We start from the raw sequence: 17,186 nt of genomic DNA, 5'->3' as shown, positions 1-17,186 counted from the left end.
CATCCCCCACCGCCATCTCATAAACACTATTTCCAAACTCTTCTCCCCCATCCGAGCGTTTGTATCTAATGGATGATCCCTTACGAAAGTAACGCTTTTAAAGTTGTTGCGAAACGAGCAAATTTGTTAAACTACGTGTTACAGTCTATAAAGAGAGTTTGTTAAGCACAGGCAAGTTATATTTTTTATTGAATACATTAATTATCATTAAATCTTTGTTTCTAATGCAAGTTTTCAATAAAGTTAATCACATAAAAATTACAGTTTTTTTGTTATAGTGTTCACTCGCCTCATAATTAAAGAAGAAAACGATTTAGATTAAAGAAAAAATCATTACAACAGCCTTACTCATGAAATAAAAAATAAAATATGTGATCACATTTCTTTTTTTAGAGGTCGAGAGCCCAACTGTTCTCAAAAAAAAGTAAGGCGACTTTATTTTCCTGAAGAACTAAATTTTGCTAAGATGTTCCACCTGTTTAAAACCAAGTATGGAAACGATAAATTGTTGTATGAATCTTATCGAAACATATTTAACATTAATTTTAACATTTCTTTTGAATACCATAAGACGGACACCAGTTCTACATGTGATGAGTTTAAAATGAAAATCGAAGCTATTTTAATTGAACTATTTTTTTATTCAGAATGTAAGACTCTTAAACAACAACTAGATGATTTAGAATAGCGAAAAGTACAACACAACAAAGATGCAGAAACATTTTTATGTTAGAAAACGAAATGCACGGTTCAGACCTCAAAGGAAACTAAAATTTCAGTCAATTGTTTTTGATTTCCAAAAAAACCCTAATTTACCAAATCAATCTATTAATGACATTTACAACAAAAGAAAACTAACATTTTATTCATTTAATATTCATTTGGTTTCATGTAAATAAGTTTTGTTGTATTGCTATGATGAAACTATAGATTTTGTTGTATTGCTATGATGAAACTATAGATTTTGTTGTATTGCTATGATTAAAGTATAGATAAAAAAAGGAGCTGATGTGGTAACTTCAATGCTTTATGATTTTTTATGAAACATTTAATCAAAGATATTCAATCCGTAGAGAAACTTTGCAATTCATGTGCTGACCAAAATAAAAACTATACATTAGTTCGTTTTATGGATTATCTTATTCATGAAAAAAAAGGTTTGACCTCATTAAAATTACATTTCCAGAACGCGGACTTTTTTAAATGAAGTTTGATAAACTTTCTTAAATGAAATGTGATATAGATATCGGGTTAAATAGTTGCAAAACACCTGCATGTGTTCCATCAGACTCGGTTAAAACATTCAGAAGTGATCCTTAAGGACCCTCTCCATTTCATGTTGTAGATTTGACACAAGATATGGTAAAAAGTATAACTAATTTTATAATACTGTTTTTTAAGAACAAATGTCCGAATCCAACTTGTCCCTCTTTGTGAAATTTGATTTAGAGGAGATTCAAGTGGAATTATATTTCACCGTCTTTAATGGAATGGATTATAATTAACAACAAACTAAAAAAAGTAATCGGAAGAATGTTATAAAAAGTGACATCTATATTCTATAAAATTCAAAACTTTGCACCTCCATGGCGAAGTACGGAGACCAATAAGTATTAAAATATTTTACATCCAATACTGAAATTTATGATTCTTTGCCTTAAAGTCAAAGGTTTGCTGACACATTTCATGAAGGTATTGATTTTGAAGATGAAGAATAAATATACGACCTTTTTTATTTAAAGTTTGTCTTTCTTGTTTTTTAAGTTTTTCATTTTTTTTATAAATGTCCTCTAAAATCCACTATCATCCTCTGAAAAGTTAAAAATTTGATCAACTCTCCTTTTAACTCCTCTTTTTTATTTTTTTCAATTCTTCATGGTTGTATAATGTTAAAAAATCTTGTTCTACAAAACTGGTTAACGTCTATTAAGGTATTGGGTTGTAAAAAGTTGCTTTAACACATCCATATCATTTAGCATAAATATGGCATTTTTATTTGATTTTATTTAATATTGAACCCTGTTCAAACCCCACTAGTGTGGAAACATGGGCATTAACTAAGCATGCGCAAACCCCACTAGTGTGGAAACATGGGCATTAAATCTATAAAAAAATTCCTCTAAAGTCCTCTAAAAATGAAAATATATTTTGCCATTTTGAGAAAAATGTTCTCTAGATTAGGTGCAAAATCTCTTCTAAATTCTTCTAATATCCTTCTTTTTTTTTTATGATTATTTTATGTGGTCCCCCTATATAAGAAAAAACTCCTGGCAAGGAGGCTGCTCTGTAGAAGGAGAGAAACAGAATGATTTTCCCTAATTATTGCATGCAATTTTGAAATATAAATTTAATTGCAAAAAATAAGGTTATTTATGCAAAATACGTTTAAAACTTTTTTTTTTCTTTAAAAGGTTACATAAAACTAAAAGTTTAATATTATGTTTTTTCAAAATAATAAAATGTGACACTGCAGTTTCTTCCCGGGGAATCTTAAGTTGTTTTTTTTCATGTAATTTTACAACTACATAGTTTTATCAATATATACTTTTATTACAAATACAATCAAATTGCTTCAAAAATAACTGCAATAATATCAAGGTATATTTGATGTAACAAAATAAAGTAAAATAGTTTTACAGTTTATACTTCGAAAAGAAAAAAGTCTTATAATAGGAAAAATAAAACTTTAGGAAAAATAACCTGTATTCAAAGAAAGCTCGCAGAAAACTGTGTGAAGTCTTGACGTCGAGAATCCTTTTTTTTTAAATAGTTTCATGAGATACTTACAAGTATTTTATTCATTACTTATTATGTTCTTCAACATAATTTGTCGTGTTAATAGGAACAACTACATGTTGGCCCATAAGTCACTTTACATTTTAGAAATTAAATAACTTTTTCTTATATGACTTTGCTTGATTAATTCTTTTTTTATTACAAAGTTTAGAGTCTGTACGTTAGTTCTGACTTTTTTTCTGAGTTACTAAAGAAGATATCTCTTAAATAGCCTCCATTCTCAACTTCACAAAGTTGAGCTGTTTCTAAGCTTTTCTCCATGACCTTTCTTAACATCTGAGGTTGTAGAGAAAGAGTTTCCTGTTATATGTTTGCCTTAAGTTCTTGAATAGTTTGGAGTTTATTTGCATACACTTTGTCTTTAAGATATCTCTATAGCCAAAAATCTGATGCTGTCAAATCAGGAGATCGTGTAGGTCATTCAAAATCGGAATTAAGAGATATTATCTAATCCTGAAACATTGCAGTTAGCAACTGCATTGTGGCTCTAGCGGTATGTGCAGTTGTTCCATCTTGCTGCCACCAATACCTTGCGATGTTTGCTAACTGAGGTTGAACAAAATTCGATAGCATGTCTCGATATCTTTCAGCAGTTAGAGTCGCAGCATTTTCATTTGCATCTTTAAAGAAGAAGGGCCCAATAACCATATCTGATGTTACTTAACACCATGCTGTAACTTAAACCGGGTGCAATAAACTCGCGTGAACTTGGCGTGGATTTTCTGTGCCCCAAAATCTGGTATTCTGCTTATTTACAGGTAAATATCTCTAAGATTAATGCACAAAGGTTTTAATTTAACCTGAAAATCTATTAATCCGAAGCTAATTTTAAAACAGAAAACAACTAGAAAAACTTAAAAATTAATCTTTTCTTTTTTTACATTAAATTACAATGTTTGTTTCTTTTTTATTTTACTTATAAAATTGTTACTTTTTAAATGACCTTTGATGCTTACTGCATTACCGTAAACCTCTTAAAAGTTTTTGTCTTTTTAACATTTTTATATTTATATATATATATATATATATATATATATATATATATATATATTTATATATATATATATATATATATATATATATATATATATATATATATATATATATATATATATATATATATATATATATATATATATATATATATATATATATATATATATATATAGGGGAGAGCGGGGTGGGTTGTCACACATTTTACATTTTAGGCTGCTCAGCTTTTAATTTTCATCCAATCAATGCCAAACTTTGCACAAAGCTAGTTTAACTATTTCCAGTAACTATTACAATATTTTTATGACATTGAGTGAAATATTTATTGCTGTAAAATCATTTTTCAAAGACCACTTCTGTGTGACAACTAGCCCCGCTCACGGGGTAGGTTGTCACATGGTGCGGGGTTGATTGTCACATTTGGATTTTGACAAGTTTAGATAAGAATTTAATGTAAAACGAGTACAAATTAATTTCGTTTATGTTTTACTAAGAAAAACAAAAATAAAATACTATAAACTGAAATATATATATTTTAAATATAACACATTTAACAAATTTAGTTTATCACTATAAATGTTTTTAAATTTGGTTTTTTAAAAATTATTGGATAAAGAACACAATTCACAAATAAACTGTTGTAAGCCTGGTGTGCATTCTTCATGAGCCCATTTTTGGCAAACCTGACATTGAATCCACTGTTCTCTTGATCTGCTGTTAGAAAATGATTCAAAACAATAGATGCATAGATACTCTTCATCTTCAGATGAATTTAAGACTATAGAAGGTTTTTTCGTAGCAAGATTTGCTTTTATTAATTCTTTTTTACTTCCATTCGTAAATGATTTACAATTCCTAATAAAAAATTTTTTATTAGTTTTCTTCTTTTTATAATTAGCAAGCCATGCTTTGACAGACGTGTTAGTAAGAATCATAGTTGACCGCTTTTTCCTACCTCTTTTTGATGCTAACCTCGGGCCTGCTTTAGGCAGAGGCCTAATACTCTCAGGTGGTATGATTGAATTGTTAAAACCTAATGTAGTGATTGGGTTCTGATTAGATGTTTTATTTGATACAACTGGATCTTCTACTGTCATGTCTACCTGATTATCTGGTATCTGAATAGATTCTTTAAATCTTTTATTTGCTGGTTCTGGTTGCATTGAATAAGATTCACAGTCTTTTTTATTTGAATCAGCCTGTGAACAAGGTGGGTCAGGGCGATCAGTTACATAGTTAGGACAGTAATCAATATCAGTAAAAATATCAGGATTTAACGGGTAAATACCTGTTGCAGCAAAACCAATTAAAATATTGTGGGGAGATACAGCCTTTGGAAATGCAATGTTTACTATTTTTGGAATATCATATATTGTAACAGTTTTTCCAGGATTCATTACTAACCATGATGTCATAGCAGTATTTATATAGTTTTTGAGAGGACCATAAACTGCCTTATCCAAGGGCTGCAACTTATGTGTGCAATGTGGTGGGAAGGTAAGCATTACTATTCCATTATTTTTTGCCAAATCTAATCCTTCAATACTAAGATGGGTTTCGTGATTGTCAAGCAACAATAAACAAGGCTTTTCTTTAGTACATTTTGTATTGCCTACAAAATGTTTTAGATATTTTACAAAGTTTTCTTTATTCATCCAACCACTTGGATTTGCATCTCCTGCACTTCCTGTTGGTGCACTGATTAGGAAATGATCTTTAAAGTTTTTACGAGGAAAAATAACAAAAGGTGGAATGCTATTTCCAATAGCATTTATTGTGCATGCTAATGTTACAAGAGTTCCTCTTTCAGCTGACGTGATGGCTCCTACTTGTTTTAATCCTTTTTTCGCAATAACCTTTTTAGGTTGCTGTACAGCAGTTACAGCAGTTTCGTCCATGTTCCAAATGTCATTTGGTGAGAACGAGTATTTTTGCATACAGTACTGATGATGAAGAAGAATAAAATAATTGTTTTAAGACAGAAGACAAAAGATTTCCGCTATCACAAAGTTCCGAAATTTCTTTTTAAGTTTCCGCTATCAGTGCTGCAAATTGCTAAAAAATGATGCAACATTCTGCTTATTGAAACTTGTCGCTCAACTTAAACTAGTAGCTTCAGGTTGCCTAATGGAAATATTTGAATGGCGCTTTATAAATCCTGTAAACCAATCCTTACCAGCTTGTTCCTTTACAACCCAAGAATTGGGAACCTTCATATTATTTTTAATTGCTAGCTGGAATGCAAGTTTTTTTACTTCGGTAGGAGTTAAACCAAAATATATATCTGCTGCTCGCAACAGGTAGGTGACCAGTTCTTTTTCTACTTTTTCTGGCAATATCAATCGACTTTTGTATCCTATAACATTCAGGGAGGTAGGGTTTTCATTTTTGTCAATTAGATCTGCTATAGAACCATGTGATGGGTTAGTAATAATAATTTTTTTACAATAACGTGCTAATGTTCTGTAATTAATGCCATGGTTTTTTGCTGCTGATCTAATAGAAATGTTATTAATCTTTACATCTTTAACAGCACACATTATGACATCTCCAGAAGTATAACCTCTATTAGTTTTTCTTTTAAAATTTCGTACCATGTTTATTACTAAGCAAAGAAAAATATTTGCAAATAATGTAAACAAAACATTAAAATATATATATATATATATATATATATATATATATATATATATATATATATATATATATATATATATATATATATATATATATATATAAACCCACTAAATATAAACAATGCACAAACAAAACAACAGACAGTTTTACAAACTAAACAACAGCTAGCTGTTTAGTTTGTAAACAAAACAATAAACAGTTGAACTTCTGTAATCCTTTTTCTATAATTATACTAAACATTTGATCGCAATCTAAAGTTATGCACGTTGAAATAAAAATAATTTAGATTACAGATATTTAGTTAAACAAATATAACACTTTGACTTTAGATTTTTAAATAATATCTTAAACATTAAAATAATGCGGACAAATAAATAAAGCCACTAAATAATCTGCAAGCGGCGTTTAATTTGCAGCGCATGGAGTCGAGGCAATTGTGACAACCATCCCCATATATTTTGTGACAAGCAACCCCTTCTGAGTAAGTTGCTGGACACCTGTACATTAACCTAAAAGCGTGAGAATTTCATGATAATTTTTTATGGATTAAGTTACTCAAATGAATAAAGTACTTTATAAATCTACATTCAAAACACAATAAAATAATTTTCGTTTGGTAAAAGAAAATTTCTGACTAGGCGAAATTTAACTTTTTCATATCAAAAACCTATAAAAACGAATAACTTTTCTTCTACACGCTAAAAAAAGATGAAAATTACTGTAAAAATGTTTTTTTTATATAACATTTCCATTGTATGATTTGAAATTTCTATATCTTATTTACATTTCCTGTAATAAACTTTGTGACAACCAACCCGCGTGACAACCTACCCCGCTCTCCCCTATAAATATATATATATATTTATATATATGTATAGTATATATGTTACAGTTACCCGCAGTACCAGGAATTAGCTAAATGCTAATGTTTATAATATAATTTTATATCGCAACTCTGAGTTTCATGTATTATCACAATCATCAGGCAAGTTGTATTGTATTTTATTACGCCATCTGGCTATTTGCCTTACTGATGCCGTCATAAGTTTACAAGGTAACTTAAAATATAAAACGTAAAATATGAAAAGTAAAAGAAAAAGGAAACGTAAATTATAAAAAGTAAAAGAAAAACAAAAAATAAAACTCTATCGGAACTATTTAAGATAGTTCTGCGTGTTAGCGATTGTTTTAAAATTTATTGTCAATAATTATTTTTAATTTCATGGCTCATACTCGTTTGATTATAAAAGTTTCAAAAGGTTTTTTTGTTTAAAAAGTAAATAAACAAGACCTGTTTTACAAAGAAATCTTTTTGACTTATATATAGTAAATAAAATTATATTAGTAAGAAAAATCACTGAGAGAAAATCAAATTAAAAACGATAATAAATAATAAAAATTAATATTTTTAAAATATTAAAATACTGCTAAAATACATTCAACAGAAAAAGTGACACTCAGTTAAAAAAGAAGAAACAGTTGAAAAAAATAAGTTTAGGAAGCATTAGTAGAATATATTATAAAGGACTTGTTAAGATAGATTGTATTGTTATTGGGAGCATGTAGAAGACTGAATAAGTCTTATCATCGAGAACCTTGGAGTATTTCGCAAGATTCACATTAACGTTTTGCACAAATATTCTAAATATTATCGTGAAAAAAGTTTGTTTTGTTTTTCTAGTTGTATTATGATTTGTGTGTGCGTGTATTTTAATTTTGTTTATTTATTTATTTATTTTCGTTTTTTAGATATATATATATATATAAATCCGACTTTTCTCACGTTTGAGATTGTTTTTGTTCAAGTTTTGATTTATCATGTGAACTAGAACAATTTTATGTCATTATCTATATTAAGATTATAACAAGATTTTTAAGTTTTGACTTTAAAGAAAATATATTGTCAGTAAGAACAGTTACTGTTTATACAGTATTACTTTGTTATATAAATAGGGGCCGCTAAAAAAGATAGAGAATTAAAAGTTTTTTTGTTTTTTTTCGGGGTACGATAAAGTTACCAGTTGCTCTAGCGTTAAAGTTATTGGTAATTGAATGAAAGAAGTCTTCTGTGAATCGTGAAGATAAAAATCTCATTTTATATTATTTGCATAAAGAGTATATTAGCATAGATATTGATTTGAAAAATGTTCAACGCTTTCATTTCATTTAATAGCGGCTAAAAATGCGTATGTTAGTTTTTATAATATATAATTCAAGAAGCATGTTTCTGCCGTCGATAATGTAACATTAATTTTGTCTTGTGTGTGCTTTCCCAAACAATGTTAGCGTATGTAAGATGACTATGTATAAACATAAAGTAAAGAAATTTTAAGTTTTTTTGAGAACAAAAATGATCCAGCTTTGAAAAGTAAATCAAGATTTTTAGACATTTGAGTGTTGACGGCCTTTATTTAGGCTGTCCATGAAACATTTTTGTCTATAACCACTCCAAAAAGTTTAATTGTTTGGGTTCTTTCAATGTTGTTGAAATCGATATTAAGAGAGGAAAGAATTGATGGAATTGCCTTTTTTTTATTACTTTGAATGAAATAAAATATGTTTCGTTATTTTACGTTTATAGATAACTTATTAGCACTGAACCATGTTTTAAGTTGTAAAAGCTAAAGGTTGACTTGGTCAAAAAAGTCATCGATAGAAGAAGATGAACAAAACAGATTTGCATCATCTGCGAATATTTTGCAATCAAGATTTGTAGAGGCTTTAGGAAGAGCATTAATGTATATAAGGAACACCAAGGGGTCAAGAATTGATCCCTGAGGAACTCCGCATTTTAGTTTTGATAGCGTCGAAATAGAAGTATCGTCGATTATGACACAATGTTGTCTTTTTTTTTAAATGACTGGTGAACCACTTAAGAGTTTTGTTTTTTACACCATATTTTTTCATTTTTTTCAATCAAAATTTTATGGTTGACTGTTTTGAAAGCTTTTGTAAGGACAATAAAGACTACCAATACAAGCTGTCCTTTATCAAAAGATGAACTGATGTTGTTCTTGACGCCCATGACTGCATGCTCCGTTGAATGATTCTTTAGAAAACCGTATTGACATTCACCTAAAATTTTGTTTACTGTTAGATATTTATAGAGTCTATTGTAGATTATTCGTTCAACAAGCTTGGAGAATACTGGAAGAAATGAGATAGGTCTGTAATTGGTGAGTGATGCCGTGTCTCCAGTTTTTAATATTCGTAAAAATTTGCTTATCTTTAATTTTTCTGGGTCAACTCCTGTTTGAATTGATGAGTTAAGAATATTAAAAAGAGGATCTTTTATAAAGGGAAAGATATCTATTACTACATTGCGAGAAATATCATCAATGTCTGGAGCTTTGTTTTTTTTATAGTGATTTTTTTTGGTTCTTTAAACTCCTCTAACTTCAAATCATTTTTAGAATGTAAGCTAGTATGGTCAGTAAAATAGTTATTAAAAGATTTGTTTGAAATATTGATTTGTGATGCTTGATTTGGGCCAACATTTACAAAAAAGTTATTAAATTTTTAGGAACTTTTTCTATATCTGTAGACTCAAATCAATTTTCTTCGATTTTGGAGGGTAAAGTTTATGCTTTTATTTTAATTTTACCAATAGTTTTGTTCATAATATCCCAGGTTATTTTAGGACTACCACTATGTTTTTGACTTAAAACAGTTCCCATTTTATGTTTGAACATAAACAAAAAACTTTGATATATCGTGAAATTGTTATACTTTCTTAACTTTTTCAAATTAAAACTAAAAATTTGTTCAACTTATTTGATTAATAGATCAAAATATCAAAATTTTTAATTTTAATGCTTAGAATACACATTATTTATTAATTATTAAGTAATATAATATGGTATGAGACAAAATAGCATATCTGTAGGTGAGATTAATAAGGTTCTATCTCCGAATTTTCTTGGAAAAAAACTTCGATTTTCTGTTTTTAAATATATTATTATTTTTGTGTTCAAAGTAATTTAGTTTTAATATATTGATTTTGTTATTATCATTTATATTTACAAATTGTTAGTTTTTCTTTTTATATTGTCAATTTCAACCTTATTTAATAAAGTTGGAATTAACAAATAATTTGTAGTCAAGCAATTTAAAAAATAATGAAGTTAATAATTTAAGACTAAGTATAAAACATAAAATACATAAAAAACATGTATTTTATCAATATAAACAAAAACAACTGTAAAACATTTAAATAATTAAAGATCAAAAGTTAAATTCTCATAACGTTAACAAATGGAGAAAGAATCCTATTATTCTAAATTCATGATATGATAATTTGGTAAATGTTCAAAGCATTCATTTGTTTCAGAAATGGGTTTGCATGAGTTTGCTTGTCTTTATAAATTATAATTCTTGAAGCGACTTTCTGCCGTCTATTGACAGAACTTAATTTACTTTTTTGGGTACTTGCCAATGCCATGTTGGCGTATGATAGATGGCTTTTTTTTTAGTTAGAGTGAAACACGATGTATTTAGATTTGTTTAAGTTTAATGAAAATCTGTTTTCTCTGAACCATGTGTTAAGTTTAATAAGCTTTAAGTTTATGGTTATAAAAAGGTGATTGAGCTTGAAGAATAAAACAGATTGGTATCGTCTGCAAAAGTTATGTAATCTAACTTTGATGGGAATTTAGGAAAATTGTTGACATAAATTAAAAACAGAAGAGGAGCCAGAATAGATCCTTGAGCAACCCCAAGTTTGATTTTTAGTTGTTTCGAGTTGTTATAATGATCTATTGTAACATATTATTGTCTGTTGCCTAGATAGTTAGCAAACCATTATATAGTTTGATCTTTTATGCTATATTTCTCCATTTTATTTAGTTGTATTGCCTGGTCTACTGTGTCAACCGCCTTTGTAAGATCAATAAAGACTTCTAATAAAAACTTCTCATCATTAAAGGAAGTGCTAATGTTATTAATAAGATCTAGGATAGCATGTTCTGTTGAATGTTGCGTATTAATTTTCACTTAGATTTCTGTGTTCTATTATATATATATATATATATATATATATATATATATATATATATATATATATATATATATATATATATATATATATATATATATATATATATATATATATATAAACATTAATAAAATTAATTTTTCAGCTGGTTATTTAATAAAGTGTTCCATAATTTAGGACCTCTGATTGTAATAGAAAATTTAGCAACCAAATAGTGCATTTTAGGTTGCTCATAATTGTAATTTGAAAATCTTGTAGGGTGCTCGTGGTTAAATTTATTGAAAAGTGTATTAAATATTATAGGAGATACTTTATTATGAAATTTTTACATAAAGATTAGAATTTGATAAAGGTTCAACTGAAAAACATTAAGTATGTGATGATTTTTAAATAGTTCTTTAGAATGTGTAAAACGATCTACACCTGAAATAATTCTGACAATGTGTTTTTGTCTACTGAGCATTTTTTTAACTTTACTTACATATTTGCATAGTTTATATAACAATGTATGAGAGAGAAATATAAAATTTTGAAAATATTTGGTTTAATAATTGCTTAGCTTTGTATAGAATACCAATTTTTTTTGAAATTTTATCTTCTCACGTTTTTATGTGTTGTCTCCATGTCAAGTTTTCGTCAAGAATCACTCCTAAAAACATTAATGATGACTCTCTAGTTATTTTAGAGTTACCAATATAAAGATCCAAAAGATTATATGAAGTATTTTCTTTATTGAAAATCTATGAAAAAAAATATACTTAGTTTTGTTTAAAGTTAATGACAATTTGTTTGCCTTAAACCATTCCACTAGATTTAAAAATTCCTTGTTTGCTATTTTAAATGAAAGGTTCACATCTCCATTAGAATAAAATAAATGTCGTGTCATTTGCAAATAAAACTGAATTTAAAATGTTTGAAAACTTATAGAAGTCGTTTACATAAATAGGGAATAACAGTGGACCCAGAATTGAACCTTGGGAAACACCGCGAGTTATAGTCAAGTAATCCGTTTTTCCTTCTTCGTGTGCTATGTATTGTTTTCTATTGCTTAGATAACTTTTGAGCCATTCTAAATATGTGCTTTTAATTCCATAACTTTCAAGTTTTTTTATAAGAATGTTATGGTCTAATGTATCAAAGGTTTTGCTAAGATCTTTAAAAACTCCGAGGGTAAACTTACTTTCGTCAAATGCTTTGAATGTATCGTAAATAATATTAATAATAGCATGGTTAGTTGAATACCCTGGCTGAAATCCAAACTGTTTATTATATGGACTATTATTTATATTTAGAAAAGGTAAAATTCGGTTATACATAGTTCGTTCTAAGATTTTCGAGAAGCAAGGAAGAATTAAAATTGGTCTGTAATTTTCAGGATTAGAAATGTCTCCTGATTTGAAAATAGGCATGACCCTCGCAATTTAAAGTTTCTCCGAAGAAATACCTAGTTTTAAAGATAGATTAAAAATATGTAAAAGAGGGATTGTTAAGTATTTTATCAATTTTCTGATTACATTACTACTAATATTATCATACCCCACACTTTTGTTTAGTTTTAAAAGATATACTGCATCTAAGAGTTCCTTTTCAGTAATTTCATAATTATCCATCTTAGAGGTCTTATTAGGAGTAAAATATGACTCAAAGTTTACTTCAGTAGTTTCTATTTTTGACGCTAAAGTGGAATCTACACTGACAAAACATTGATTAAGTGTTTCAGCAATTAAAGATTTATTTGTAATAGTTTTATTTTCAATGTTTAGATTTATAGAAAGACTATTTCCGTAAGTTTGTTCGGAAATAGTCTTCCTATAAATCTAAACATTGAAAATAAAACTATTACAAATAAATCTTTAATTGCTGAAACACTTAATCAATATTTTGTCAAATAAATCTTTTATTAAATGTTCGGTACAGTAATATTTCTTTGATTTTTTAATAACCATCTCAAAAACACGTTTGTAATTTTTGTAATTAGTTTCATTCTTAAAAGTTTTTTTTTTAAAAACATTATATAATCGTTGCTTTTTTTTGACAACTTTATAATTCCAGGCGTTATCCACGGATTTAATGTGTTTTTTTTCACACATTTTGTAACTACAGGAAAAGCCTTATTGTAAAGTTGTTGTAATTTATCAATAAACTTATCGTATGCCTTATCTGCGTGTTCAATATCAAGGAGGTCATCCCAATTTAAATCTGATAAAAGAGTATTAAAATTTTTCATGGATTTTTCATTTATATTTCGCGTATTTTTTTTAACTTTTTGTGCATAAATGTTATCACATTTTTGTGAGATAAGAAATAAAGGGAAGGGATCTGAAATGTCGCACGTAAATATTCCTGATTTGATTTTTTATTTGAATTCATTGGTGATTATTTGATCTATAACTGTTGCGCTTTCTCTAGTTATTCTTGTGGGTTTAATAATTAGACATAGCGGAATATAGCCTTTCTGATTTATGACGTTAAAGAAATTATTTATATTTGTATTTAAATGACTCATGTTCAGGTCAAGGTTAAAATTACCTAAAAAATAAATGCTTTGATTTTGGCCTAAATTTTATTGCCTAATTATAATAATTATATTCTAAAATATAATTAAAAATCATATTAAAAATATAATTTTTAATTATATTTTTTTAATATGATTTTTGAAATGTTTTATTGAGTCGGAAGGTGGTCTGTATAAAACGTGGATGATAATGTTTTTTTGTGGTTTTATTTATTATTTTCACACATAGTGATTCACTATCATTATTGGTTGAGCACAAATCTTTTTTTAGCTTGTATGATAAAGAATTACTTATATATACACACAAACCCTCTCCTTTTTTCCCAGATCCTCTAAATTGATGAATCACTTTATATTTTGGTAGCTGAAAATTTGTATTTGTCTCGATATATTCATCAGTACACCATGTCTCGCTGAGACTAATAATTTTAAAATCAAATTTAAAATAAAAATTAAATAATTCAATATTTTTTTAAAACATCCTAATATTTATATGCAAAATTGAAAATGAGTTTGCATCTAGTCCTTGCATTATGTTTTCAGTTTTAGGGTCATAATATAAAGTATTATTATTTTGAAATACTTTGTTATCAGTAAAAAAAATTAATATCCGGGTCAAAATGCATATCTAGAAGTATCCTATTTTTATTTTGTAATGAACTAAATTCTGAGTTAAGTGTAACATTATCTTCATTCATATGTAGGGTATTTTTTATAAACTGTTAAATTATTATTTTTCCGGAAAAAAAAAAAAATAATAATAATAATGATAAAAAAATAATGATAAGAAAAAAAAAAAAAAAATCGAAATATAAGTGATAAAGTAATTAAGCACTCGTTTTATTTTTCCTAAATTCTCTAACAATAAGTTTATTATATTTTATAGAAGAATATTTACCATTTTTTTTTTCTATGTATCTTCATTTCTTCTACGAGTTTTTTCCTTATGACCATTGTTTCAAAAGAGAAGTTTTCGTTGATGTATATTCCTGATCCTTCAAGCCGATTAGATGAATATAGCACTTTTATTTTGTCTTTGTAATGTAGAATTTTAACAACAATTGTTCTAGTTTTATTTTCTTCTTTTTTTCAAACTCTGTGAGCCATCTCAATATCAACGTTCTTAATATTTAGTTCGTTTTCAAATAAAATTATTATTATTTTTTTCAGTTTAATCCCAGGTTTCTTGATCGTTTTCGGGAAGCCCGTCGATGCCAAGATTATTCCTTCTGAGTCTATCTTCTAGCTGTCGTAATATATTCTTTTCCTCTTTACCTATACTGTTTTTGTTTTTAATTTTCTTTTCTAATTCGCATACCTTTTTTTCTTGGATGTCTTGAGTAGCTGTTAGGCTTTCTTCGATATCTTTATTTGTCTTTTCTAGGATTCTTACTCTCTCGGTAATTTCTTTAAGTTTAGTGTTTACCTTTTAGTTTTCTTTTTTTAAAGAGTCGCAAATTTGTTTTGATTTATATATTTTATTAAGTAGCTCATTTATTTTATCGTCAGTTATTTTTAGGTTACGCCTTTATACAGGGTACGCCCATCAACTAACTTGAATAGGAATAGATGCAGTGGAGGCTCGTTCTAGCTAAATTAACGACATTAGTAAGCATTTGAAAGAGACTCTTGTTTAAATGCTATTTTGTGTTTCTGTGTAACATGATTGTTAAATAAATGGAGATTACCACAACTTCACTTGTTAAAACAATTCCTTATTTTGTAAAAACTTTGTAAAAATTATATAGCAACTTACTAAAAAAGTTATTTTTTATCATACCCTTTATTTGTAATAAAATGTTTTTACTTTATTTTATTGTTGAAGGAAAAAAAACAATAGTTCGTATAACTTTTTAAAACAGTTTATGTTTATTTTTTTATTATAGTGAGAGACCTCTGTGTACACCAGTGAATAACGTAATTTTTCTTAAAACACATAAAACGGGTTCAACAACAGTTGCAAATATAATGTATAGATATTCAAAATCAAATAATTTAAAAGTGGTTTTACCAGACTGCGAACACAGATTTTGTTGGCCAATCAAGTTTAACCAAAGCGCTATTTACAATCATAAAAAAAACAACACTTATAACATGATGTTTCATCACGCTGTTTTTCACAAACAAAACGTTTTAGAAATTATAGACAGTGGGCAATTAAAATTCGTAACAATTTTGCGGGAACCATTTTCGCAGTTAGAATCAGCAGCGCAAGCATTTAAGTTTAAGGATTGCTACAAACTTAATGGAACGTCACCTATTCTTGATCAACTTTTCAACTTTTCGGACGATGATTTAAAAAAAATAATAAAATCTCAGACAAAGGACCCATACGGTGCTTTTAATTTAACAAAAAACCCAAACGCTTTCGACCTGGGATTTGACCCTTGGAGCGACACTACCGAATATATTGAAACAGTTATTAAATCAATTGAAACAGACTTTAATTTAGTAATGATAACAGAATATATGGAGGAGTCGTTGGTTTTGTTAAAAAATGAACTATGTTGGGATTTGAAAGATGTTGCATTTTTTATTCAAAACGCAAGATTGACGAAAGAGGTTAGTTCAAACAATTTAGAAAAATCAAAAACGCGAGCTTTAAATTGGAATAAAATGGACGTTGCAATTTATGATTATTTTAATAAAACATTTTGGAAAAAAATAAAAAATAGTGGAATTAGTTTTCAACAAGATGTTGAAAAACTTAAAGAAATGAACTTTTTCTTAGAATATGAATGTTCAACTCAACCGAAAAATAAAAAAAAATTAGCTGCATCCACGTTAAAAAATAAGTTTAATGTAGTAGAAAATATAACAGAGTTATGTTTAAACTTACAAATTCAAGAGTTAAACTATACAAGCATTTTAAAACAATCAAAAAATTAATTATATTGTTATATCATTATATAATGTTTTAAAGTGGTGTTATGCAAGTAATAATTAATTATGTAATGAAACATATGTTGCATATAACAAGTTATACAATGTTATTTTTTTCTTTATATGACAAATAATCTTGTGTAAAAACATAAAACATATATATATATATATATATACATATATATATATATATATATATATATATATATATATATATATATATATATATATATATATATATATATATATATATATATATATATATATATATATATATATATATATGTATGTATATATATGTTTTATATATATATATATATATATATATATGTATATAAATATATATATATATATATGTATATATATATA

At 27.2% G+C, this 17,186-nt stretch overlaps 1 protein-coding gene across 1 annotated transcript in view; it reads left to right on the top strand.

The window, feature by feature from the left end:
- The window catches only part of LOC105844059 (galactose-3-O-sulfotransferase 4), a 67,922-nt gene extending 51,012 nt beyond the window's left edge, over positions 1-16,910 (top strand). The window contains exon 3 of the mRNA XM_065815224.1: positions 15,821-16,910. Within this exon, the coding sequence (XP_065671296.1) occupies positions 15,821-16,823 (1,003 nt within the window). The 3' untranslated portion in view covers positions 16,824-16,910. The remainder of the gene's footprint in view (positions 1-15,820) is intronic.
- Positions 16,911-17,186: the final 276 nt, after the last annotated feature.

The sequence above is a fragment of the Hydra vulgaris genome, chromosome 13 (assembly GCF_038396675.1).
Source record: "Hydra vulgaris chromosome 13, alternate assembly HydraT2T_AEP".
In the NCBI taxonomy this organism is placed as follows: Eukaryota; Metazoa; Cnidaria; class Hydrozoa; order Anthoathecata; family Hydridae; genus Hydra; species Hydra vulgaris.
The sequence above is the reverse complement of the archived record's forward strand: the minus strand, read 5'-3'. Positions and strand labels throughout refer to the sequence as shown.